This window comes from Teleopsis dalmanni, chromosome X, assembly GCF_002237135.1.
Source record: "Teleopsis dalmanni isolate 2A chromosome X, ASM223713v2, whole genome shotgun sequence".
Taxonomy (NCBI): Eukaryota; Metazoa; Arthropoda; class Insecta; order Diptera; family Diopsidae; genus Teleopsis; species Teleopsis dalmanni.
In genome coordinates, this window is record NC_051848.1 from 3,291,840 (window position 1) to 3,304,090 (window position 12,251).

The window sequence follows — 12,251 nt, forward strand, 5'->3', positions numbered from 1 at the left end:
GGGATATAGTGACCCGTTGCAAGCACGTACAATGTCTTTTACTTGGCACTACCAGTGCAAATTTTTATAAAACGCTTAGTTGTCAACCAATTTAGTCCACAACTGTATATCGTTTCTTCGACATTATCTACTATGACTTTAAACTTTTGACACAACTACAAACGGCACACATATGGATTAAAAATAGATGGAGGCACTGGTGCTGGTGTATACGGACTCAACATCTGAATTTCGAAGGCAGTGAGCAAATGGCCGCAATCAACTTATGTGTAAGATCCAATATTTACTCTGACAGTCAGGCTGCTTCTTTAACTCTGTCTTCTTGGACAAAGTTTGTAAGTCGAAACATATTCTCGAGTGTTATGAGCTTCTACAATACTTGCAACTTGGAATAAGGTAAGTCTTTATTAGGTTCCGGGTCACAGGGAAATTTTGGAAAATGAACAAGCTGATGAGCTCGTCAGAACTGCATCAAAAATTGCTTTTACTGGCCCTCAAGCCTTTTGTGGATTAAACTGGTGCAATACAAAATAAATAATCAAAAAGAAACGAAGGGAGAATCGTTTGTGGCTGGTGTACTTCGAAGATTTCCTACGACTTAGACAAAAACATTCATCACAAAATTTAGTTGGGTGTTACGAGTATTAATATTAAATGGATCTCTTTTAAGCATTCCATAATTTAACTGTGTTTACTATATTTAAATTTACACGATGCATACCCGACAACTCTTCATAAACCTCACATAGCTCAGTAGGCATTATACAAATATCTGACCTGTTAAGAATATATAAAAAATATGTTTTTTCATTAAGAAATTTTATCCCATCCATCAGTTACAAATACTCATAGCAACAAAATTTTCATGTAACTGCTCCACCTCTCCTTGGTACTTATCTGACAAATATACTTTGAAAATAATGGCGTAAGTACTTCTTAACAAAAAATATTTTGGAATCATATTCAATATATATATTTTAATTTATAGCCGAGTCGTTTGTGAAGTTCCCGATGATCTAGTGCTTGGAGGAGACGGAGGCTGTTGTTTCAACGGTAGCAACAATTGTAACGGTTATAATGGTTGTGAAGGAATGTGTGAACCGATGTCATGTTCCAGTCCCATGTCGGTGCCATGTTCCAGTCCCATGTCGATGCCATGTTCTCCTCCAATGTCGATGCCATGCTATCCAAGTTATAACTGTTGCTATCCACCACCGAAATCGCCTGCTCCACGCCCTAAGTTAAAAACACCAACTTGCAAATCAGACGTTGATGTATATTGCAGCTATGGGCGTGCCAAGGCCCAAAAAACTGTGTTCGTTCCAAAATGTTCTTTGTTTGGTGCGCCTAAGAGTATATCTTTTGTGGAAGACAATTATCTGCCCTGTCCTCCACCGTTGTCACCATGGTGCCCAGTGCGCAGTACATGCTATAATTAAAAAAAAGGAGGATCATTCAAACATCACATGAACATACAATACAATATTAAAACGTTAACTTTTTCTTATTTTTTTCTGATTTTAAAAATTTCAACAAATTTCTAAAATCATAAAAAATTAAGAAGTTTTAATCCATTCAATAGATGTCTCTTTATTTTGGACTGCAACAATAATAATAATAATCAAATGCAATAGTCAAAAATTTTTTAAATTGTTTTATTTTCAATAGTGGAAAAAAAATACTATATTATGTTCTATATTAACAATAGAAACTATTCTCTAGCTATTCCAAATCTCTAGCTATCTGAAATGTCTACACTAAGCAATCTAAGAAAAGCAGGACATTATAACTCAACAATCTGGACCTAGTTCTTGCAAATGCTGACCGTTATCAAAGAAAGCGAAGATTGACCTTTTGAATCTGTATTTATACCCGCATGGTGCATATCGTAGCATGGTGCATTCAATGGTTCAATGGTTAGCATTATGATACACCAGTAATGGTCTCCTGAGATGTTTAATTTCAATATACAGTGAATTTTGCAATGAACCTAGAATATTATTAAACATCAATTAATAAGCTTGATCTCAGTCATAGTTAAAGAATATTTCTCTGGAATGAAAGTGAAAATCTTTTTGGCCAAGTGTCTTCACCTATTCAGAGAATATGAATATATATCATGTTCATCACTGATAACTGATTACAGTTATTTTCTTTTAAAAGTTTCTCTTTAATATCCTCAACATTCGGGAAGCGCGTTTAGATATTTTTAAAACCGATCTTGTTCTATTATTTTATACATTACACTCTCATAATTTCCTCGCTTGTTGATAGACATATTTCATCTTTTAAACTCTCGAAAGAAGTATATGACGATAACAAATGATTTCTATTGAAATTAGTCGGATATCAATTATCACAGCTTCATCTTAATTTCTTTATTTCATATACTGCATGAAGCCCAGGGTATCTATTGTGCAAACTGTTTCAGTGATATTAACTCTAGCCCTACATTGAATACGGCCAGGTACTCACATTTCCGATTTCTTATATTCTCGGTCATTTTATAAAAGGCAGCGACGACTGCAGTTGGCAAATCTTATCTGGAGCTGATACTTGTTGGCGAATATATACCACCTCTCACCGCTATTTAAAAGTCAATTAGATTGAGCAGCTATATTAAAAAACCACTTCAGTGCCTAAAATCCCATTCCATTTATTTATCAATATGGTTCCCTAGAGTGCAACACAATTGTTTCAATGATTTTATAACATTTCTAAGCCAATTTGTCCAATGTTTTCAAAAAAGTATTTGTTTGAAAATTTAGAATAAAGTAGAGGCCCCGAGAGCAAAAAACTGACTGAGTATAACATTTCAAAGCGTGATCTACCCAATTTGACAAGAACTTATGATACCGTCTTTGTCTTACTAGAAATAAAAATTTATAGTCCATATGTGTAACTACTTTTTTTCGATTTCTTTAATGGAACTACTGAGACTTTGTCTTTCATTCGAACACTCCTTACTGAGTGCTATAATATCACTGATCGAAATTTACATTATTGATCGCTTACCGACTTTTCACCATTTTAAAACCAGTACATAGTTGTTGTTGTTGTTGTTGTTGTTGTAGTCCGTGGGATCTGCTCGCCCAGTCCAATTGGGGTGCGGTGAGCGGTACTTAGTCGTCGAAATCGAAAAGTGGCTCTGAGACATATTTCCTGTCGTCCTTGAAACCTGCCAATACTAGTTTAAATGCAGCTCTCATATTTATGCAAAATAAGTCTTTACACTTTTTTAATATTAATTTATTAATTTGTTATTTAATTTACTTTAATTATATTTATATTAAATTGTTGTTTTGTGTTTGTAATAATTATTTAGATCGCGTGCGAGTTCAAGTAAATTGACGGTAACTTGAGGGAAATAGTTAATTATGTGGGTATGGCAACGAATATTGGTATTTACCACAATTTCGAGTAGGGTAAATTAGATATTAAATTATGTGTTAACATTGTAAAAATTTTATAAGATGTTTAATAAATAAATAAATAAATTTAAAAATTTTTAACAAAAAAATAATAAATAAGTGCAATAAATAAAAAAATAAATAAATATTTACATAAGTGCAAAAACTCCCTAAGAATTTCAATTTAATTTATCTCAATTTAATCGAACTCGCACACGGCTTTATTTCTAAAATGTCGTCTAGCTTTAACGAAAATTATTACAAATTTTTCCATTGCATATTTTAAGGCGAAATTAATTTATTAAATATTTAATTAAAAATAAAATTTAAAAAGAAAGTAAACAAAAAAGTATGTACATGTTGCTTTTTGCTTTTTTCTATATATTTTAATTATATACATAACAATCAGCTATAATTATTCACTTATTTGCTAGTTATATTATTGCCATACACAGAGGAAAAAGTTTTTGTTATTAATAGTTTTAAATAAGCTTAGGTCTATAATAAATACCGATTAATACTTAACAATAAACATTAAACTACATAAATTCATTTATTAATATAAATAGTGATATGATTATAATATATCCATATTGTTAACTTAATGCAATAATAAAAAATTAATTTATTGTATTATATATTATATTATATATACATATATATATATATATATATATATAATATATGCAGCAACATTAATAAAATATATATTCTTCAAATAATTTTAAATTAATTTTTTTTCCATTTTCACTCCATCCAAAGCAACTAATAAAGTTTCGTTCACTTGTTGTTGCAATTCGCACTGTACTATTGTGATTGATTGAGGTTCGTGTACATAATTAACGAAACAAGTATTTTCATATACATAATATAACATTTAATAAAAACTTGTTCTATAACTTTTATAAATAAGCAGCTTATGGTTTTATTAAATTTCACTTAAAAAAATTATTTGATTTATATTAACAGAAAATACTACAGTGAGTGGTCAAGTAATTTTCTTAACCAAGCCAAACGCATTAAAGAACTCATTTCTTACCTAAAATTACTACACAGTTTAACCGGAGCTCCGCAACAATTTGTGACTTGGCAGCATTTATCTTTTCTGCGGCTGTCAAAATAACAATTGACAGCTGAAAAACAAAAAAAAGTGAAGAGGTGTCTACATCAACAGTGAAACAGCAAGATTTAGTCGCTGTGTGATATTTTGCTTGTGCAAATTTTCTTTATCGGAAAGTTTGTAGTTTTTTCTGTGTTTTACGAAGTTGTGTATTTGTTTGCGACCATGCCACACGATCATCAACACGGCAGTCCATGCGGCCATGAAGCCACTCATGATGATGAGGACCCGTACAACCGCGGCATACAATACAGCCTTTACACTAAGATAGATATGGATAACGTCGTGTGCCTCAACGAAGAGATCGACGGTAGTGGCCGCCATGTATTCAAACCGTTTGAAAACCGCAACGACGTTTCCACTGTAAGTAAATTAGAGTTATACGTAAATATATAAGTCAATCGACCGCCGGCCGGCGTTGAAGGTCGCATCCCTATGAGACTGTTTATGTGAATCTTTTTCCAAAAGTTTATTAAAATTATTTAAGATTATGTAAAAAGATCTTTAAATCGATGATAGCTTTTTTTGCTATTCCAACTTTTTACTATTTTACGTTTATATTTTTTTCCTATTCTTCTTTAATTGTTGATATTTATGGTTTATAATGACATATTTGCAGTTTGTTCAAAGTGATGGTGATGAGGAGCTGCTATTTAATATTCCGTTCACTGGAAATGTTAAATTGAAGGGCATTATTATTGGTGGCCCTTGTGATGATACTCATCCTAAAAAAATGCGCCTGTAAGTTTCGCAAGTTTATTTATTTTTATATATATATATTAAGAATTTTCAATATCATAGGTTTAAGAATCGCCCAAACATGACTTTTGATGAGGTTGGTTCTAAGGCAGATCAAGAGTTCGAATTGGTGCATGATCCAAAGTGTGAGGTGGAATATGGTCCTAAGTAAGTCTATATTTATATATACCATATGGCATATAAAGTACAGTTCTTTATTAAAATCAACTCTATGGTATTTAGAAAAAATTATTTTTTTTTTAATAATACAATTTTCAATCTTTTTATATATGTTTATATATAAAGTATATTATTTACGATAATAATTTGTTGAACAATTTAATTTTTACTTACAGAATTGTCTTATTCTCATCGGTTCATCATTTATCTATACATATACCAACCAATTATGGTAGTGATGTTACTCGCTTGCACTATATTGGTATGTGAATTCTTTAAATTAAAAATAAAAACAATTTATAATATTAATATATATTTTTTTACAAAAAGGATTGCGTGGTGAATTCACTGAGGCACACCAACATGGCGTCACCATTTGCACTTATGAATCAAGACCAAATGTTTCCGATCACAAGGAGGATTTGCTTGATCATGTTAACCACACCATCCAGTAAAATCACAAATCTCTCCTTCCATCAACTTTACACACAAACGCATATAAAACTATTACACACACACACACACCCACACGCAGTCACCCACGTACACACATTCATTTAGTAAACTATTTAACACAAATTATTTTTATATTAAAAGAGCTGTGAAATAACAAAAAGGATGAACACTTCAAAAATCACAAAAAAAAAATTTAATGATTATTATAATTAATGAATTTGCATAACATATTATATATATATATATATATATGAAACATAAGATGTTAATTTTCTATCTATGTCATCTACCTGTGACACATGCAATATATAATGTAATATATATGTGCGTGTATATTAGTTTAATTTGAAAACATAATGAATACTTCATGTTTGTTACTTTGCTTATGACTCGATATTGTGAATATTTAAATAACTTTTATAATTTATGAGTTTCTTTTTTTCATTTAATAATTGCAACAATCAATTTAATTCATTATTTGCAACAGTCATTATGACTTAATATATTACAATATGTATTTTATTTGTATAAGATGTTTCAAAACATTACGACTTATATTGTCATCAAATATCTATATTTCTACATATATTCTGTATGTATGAAATATTTTAAATACTTGTAGTGGACATGCACATATATATTTACATGCATTATATATTGTAATAAAAGTGTATAATATACTTTTTTTGAGTATTTGTTTTTAAATGTATATGATACAAATAATGCCGTTTACATGTCATATTTAATATGTATATAATTTATTGTTGCTATGCATGTGATATACAAGACAACATTTAACTTTGATATGTATACAATGTTTAATGTTTTAGATTTGCACTATAATTTATTATATATATAGTAGTGCATATACTACAAATAATAACAGCTGACATTAACATTTTATACATATAAATTAAATATGTTATAATGCATATGTGCATAGAAGCGTTTGCTATATTTCAGCGCAATAACTTATTCCGTAAATACATATATTATAATGACATTTAAATGCATATCATGATAATAAATATATAAAATTGCATATGTATGTAGTACATATGATATGTGTCATATCATCTATATTGAAAATTAAATATCTTTCATATTGAGCATATAGTAGTGCATTTGATCTACATTATCTTAACTAAAAATAATAATTTAACAACTATTTTATTTTATTTATGCCACCAATACAACATTAAATTTAACATATAAAATTAAGTATGTTGCCATACATATGTGGTTTTGATATACACACCTTAACATTTACAGTACTGATATTTTGAAATGCATATAATATAATGATATGTATATAAAATTACAAATTTGTAGTATATAAGCAGTACATGCGATTTGTGTGATACCACATTTATTTAATTATATATATATAATTACATTATTTTGATTATATAGGCATATATACATTTTGTCATCAATGAAATAAAAAACAAATTTATTTTTACCTGAAACTGATGTGTAATGGCACTGATGTTTATCTAATGATATATCTTGACATATTTTGGATATTAGTTACAAACTTTGAACTCTACATTTGCACTACGTATATGCTGAAATATATATATAAAATATAATATGTTGTGCAAAGCATACACTAAAAATTGAATAATTACAAATTTTAAATCCTTTGTGAAACAAATAAAAATTATTCAATTTGTTCTAAAACACACAAATATATTTTTTAAAAATATTGTAACACGAAAATCTTTGTGAAAAATTTGTACAATTTTCCTATGTAATAAGAATAATAAAATTTTCATTTTAAAAAATAATATTAAATTCCAAGTTAAATGAAAAAGTAGTTTTAAATATTATTTAAAGCATATCAACTGAAACAATGAAATATATTTACAAAAACATAAAAGCTCAAATACAGTGTGAGCTCATTAGTTAAACTAATGTAAAAACATAATAGAAAAGCATTTCTTTATAACTTAAAAACAAGTAAGATCCTTTGTCCATATTGTCCAATAAATTATATAAAATTCTTATATCCAATTAATTATTAAGAAGCTATTCACATTTACATAATGCAGAAAGAGCAATATTATCTATAACAACTAAAAATAAACTAGACACTTTTAATTATTTAAAATACAAAAAGAAATTACAAGTTTAAGAAAATGCTATAATTGCTTTAAAATAAAATCTGTATATATCATATAAACATATATGATAACATATAATGATAATCGTTGTTATTGTTAAAAAAATCATTTTATAATTTGTGTGTTGAAAAATATATAACTACAATTATATATAATGATGAGAGGTCATAATTAATATAAGGTTATTATATTTATATATTATGCTAGTTGATTCAAGATATTAATTAATTTAATATTATAATATTAAATAATAAATAATAAATCTTGTTTATCTGCCTGATGCAAGTAATGCAAGTAAATACTTAATATTGATATTTCAAGTGGCAAATTATTAAAATTCTACTAAATTACTTTAGCAATGTAATTGTTTATGTAAAACTAGGCCTAGCAAGCTGAAAGCTATTTAGTTAATAGTTCTCTTAGACTGGATAAATGATAAATAAAAAGTATATAATATATATATATGTGTATATATTTGTATTCAACAAAGTTGGTCAACTTTAAAATATTTTTGAATTTTTAAAATTTTTATCTCGACTATTTTTTGAATTGTATTTTTATGTACTTTTAAATAAGGCAAAGGATAAGATATTAAATATATATTTATATTGTTCTTAAACACATTACTAAAACAAAAAACACAAATATCTTGTTATTGTTGTGTGCGTTTAATAATAATTTGTTTATTATTTTAAATTAAGCAACCATTTGGTAGTAACAAATTTTAAAAAAATAAATATTGAAATTAAAAATTTTATTTTAAACATTATTTAATTTACAAACGTGTTTAAACTAAATTAAATAATTAAATTAATTATTTAATTAAATTAATTACTTTATACAACTATATATGATAATTGTTTTATACCTAAGATCTGTAAACAGTTAACATGAAAGGATGTTCAAGACGATTACATAGGTAAGAAAGTAGGTGGATAGTGGTTAGGGATGATGGAGGGGGTGGGATATAATTGAACGTTAACCTGGATCCAGCCAAAGGAACCTGGCCACTTGAATGGGGTGGGTTTACAGGTCAATTGAACGAAGATTTGTATATGCAAAAGGACAGAAAAACAGATGGGCGGCATTATGGGGAGTAGAACTGCAGTTAGGGCACACATTGGGAATACACGTATTTATGCGTGACTAGAAACTCTTTAGCACTTGGCTAGGAGAGTTCCTGCTGCTTGTTTAGTAGTAGTGAATCCTCTGAGGTGATAAATGACACTTGGTCGTCGAGATTGACGTGTGGCTCCGGCACTTACATATTTATATTATTATTATTTTTTTGTTCCGTCTTTTGTAGGTAATAGCATTTATGAATAAATAATTATAAATTTATGAATAATTAATAAATATATATATATAATTAAGTTTTTCAGAGCATTGGAGCGATGTGAGTATTTAAATATACTGAAAGAAAAACTATGTAATTATCATTGGGATTACACTTTACTTCTCTTATATTTAAAAGTTCTCTCTTAATTAATAAATTTAAATTATAATTAGTTACTTTTATGTACTATAATAAGAAATTCTATATTAATTAGTACGTGCATCTTATAAGTCAGTACACTTGTTCGCAAATATCTCCATTTGCTTTCTACATCATGTAAAATTAAAACATACAAAGTGGTTAAATACATGAGTGATGTTGATGGAACAACTATATAAAACATATATATAAACTAAGAATTAAGCGTTTCTAATATAATTCAGATGATTTTACTATACAAATAAAATAAGGTTATGTTATTGGACAGTTTACTCTACGAATTTATCTTAAGTGAATGCTGGATGCGAGTCAGGTTCCATAGATTAGTTGTATTCCTAATACTCGTCCAATAACTGGGATCACTTAGCCACAATGTTTGCTTCTTCTCAATTATACGTTTTCTTTCAATTGCACCTACTAAAATAAAATGAATCTGTTTGAGGCTTCAGAATATGACTGAGTTACATTGTCTTTCGACACTTTATAGTGGTAACCTGTTCATTTGTAACCTATTTAACTCTTCCATATATTTTTATTTCATATGCATTTAACGTAGTCATTAACACTAGATCCACTTATCTCCTTCACAGAACATGGATTTTGTTTGCAGAAAGTGTATTATCTTCAGCGCTTCTAAAAGTAGTCCATGCACTACTTGGATAGAAGAAGTAGCTCTGCATAATTAATATTACTTAAGGCAACACAAATATGCTTCTTGTGTGTTGCAAAAGGTATACTTAATATAGTCTATACATATATTACTATCTTTACTAATGTTTTTTACGGCACTATAGAAGTGTTCTCATCTACTCTTAAGCATCATAATGCTTATATACAGTATTTCGATTGTTAAGTTTTTGTTTCGTTTAATGGAACTCACCTTCATGATAATGGCGGTTCATGACTTACAAAGCATTCCTAGAGTATTTTAATACACTTTCCGGTTATTATGAGTGCAATCAGTTGTATAGACCCACAAGTCTTCAATTCAAGCTACAACTTTTTGCTTGCATACTGCCATTCCTTTTAAATTTGCTTTGGTAAACGTTTGAATAGTGACTTAGTGGACTTTTCGGCATTCGTAATATTTCTCATTAAAAAACTCACATTCTCTAGAGGTAAGCTAGAATTAAGATTACTAATATGTTACTTCTCTAACTGATAAAGACACTGTAATATATCAGAGGTTACGGTAACGTTTTTCATTTTAGCATTTTTCTATTCTTTCTTGCTCATTAGATATGTAATATGGATCAGAAAAAGATTCATAACGTCAATAATTGCGGTTAGAACTGTTCTATTAATCAATTCAAAGGCAATTTTTTTACGCTGTTACTACATGGGACTTTCTAAGTATGTTTATATATGAAAAAAAGTGTGCTTAAAATGTGCAACTAAGTCATAAATTATTTTCTGCGAGAAGGCGTATGACTCGGATGCAAATCCCGTATATTATATAGTGAAGCGGTGCTATATGTCAGTAAAGTTTTTTTATTGATTTAACATTTCAAGAAAATATTTGTAGTTAATTTTCTTTGTATTTAAATTAAAATTCAAGTCCGAATTTAGTATATTGAACATATCGGCCAATGTCGATAAATAGGACTAGTCTACTAAAAATATTCTTTAGTCCATAAAGTAAGGCTCTTTGGATGCCATTTTTATTTTGTACATTAAAGATTTATTATTTTTATTTAAGGATAAAATATCAATAAAAGTTAAAGACCTATAGTCTAATCTAAATGGTAGATATATAATACATATATATGTTTTTTTGGGTTTGAGTAATAATGCCTCAAATGTAAAGTGAATTTTTGTTTTTAAGTTAAAACGTCTCAAATCTAAAGTAAATAGAATTACCTATCCGTATTTTTCACATCGTCTAACTTTGGAGGTTCTTTAAGGTTCTTTAATATTTCTTTAAAAAAAGAATAAAAATATTTTATTAAAGAAGTTGAGTTCTTACTAACGTTATTAATGAAAATTAAGAAAACAATATGTTTCAGCAATTTTTTTTAAGCAAATTTATTGTATTTTTTATTACTTAAAATTTATATTTTTTACAAAATTAAAACTAAATATTTCAAATAAAATAAAAAAATTATAAATAGTCAACGATTTTATATAACTAAATTTAAAATTAAAAACATTTCAGTGTTTATTTTTTTTTTGTATTTTTTTTTTGTTTTAATGAAAATTTTATTGTTGATTTTACTTTTAATTTTATTGGAATATATATAAGATATTTTATGTTGTTTAAAATATATTTATTTATATATATATTTTGTTTAAATAAATTTGTGCTCTCGTTCACACTTAATTGCAAAGATTTTTTTTCCATTTTTTTGTATATTTTTTTTTAATTATTTGTTTGTTTTTTTTTTGTTTTTTTAATTAATTAATATATTATTATAAATTATTTTTTTATATATTTTCTTAGATAGTATAAAATATTTTTTTATCGAAAGTATAAAAATTGTTGTTTATTTTAATTTTTTTTATTTAGTATTTGCTTCATTTTGCTATAAGCTTTCTTTAAATTTTAATTGATTTTAAATATGTTTCGTTTGGAAATAATTTTTACTAATTAATTTAAAAGATAATTTTTTTTTTCAGTGTAGGTGTGGCGTTTGTTGTTATTGTTGTCGCTGTTGTTTTTTTTTCAATTTTACCATTTCACAAAATATAGAAATTTTAATAAAAAATAATTTCCTTTTTTACAACGC

The 12,251-nt window shown here is 27.5% G+C and overlaps 2 protein-coding genes across 2 annotated transcripts; both read left to right on the forward strand.

The window, feature by feature from the left end:
• Positions 1 to 819: 819 nt before the first annotated feature.
• Positions 820 to 1,631, forward strand: LOC119690258 (putative small proline-rich protein 5). Its single transcript, XM_038105278.1, has 2 exons — positions 820 to 925; positions 989 to 1,631. The coding sequence occupies exons 1-2, from the start codon at positions 921 to 923 to the stop codon at positions 1,437 to 1,439; spliced, it is 456 nt and encodes a 151-aa protein (XP_037961206.1). The 5' UTR covers positions 820 to 920; the 3' UTR covers positions 1,440 to 1,631.
• A 2,777-nt stretch (positions 1,632 to 4,408) lies between these two features.
• Positions 4,409 to 6,136, forward strand: LOC119688937 (PITH domain-containing protein CG6153). Its single transcript, XM_038103616.1, has 5 exons — positions 4,409 to 4,893; positions 5,150 to 5,271; positions 5,332 to 5,436; positions 5,625 to 5,710; positions 5,779 to 6,136. Exons 1-5 carry the CDS (start codon positions 4,696 to 4,698, stop codon positions 5,901 to 5,903), a joined length of 636 nt encoding a protein of 211 aa, XP_037959544.1. The 5' UTR covers positions 4,409 to 4,695; the 3' UTR covers positions 5,904 to 6,136.
• Positions 6,137 to 12,251: the final 6,115 nt, after the last annotated feature.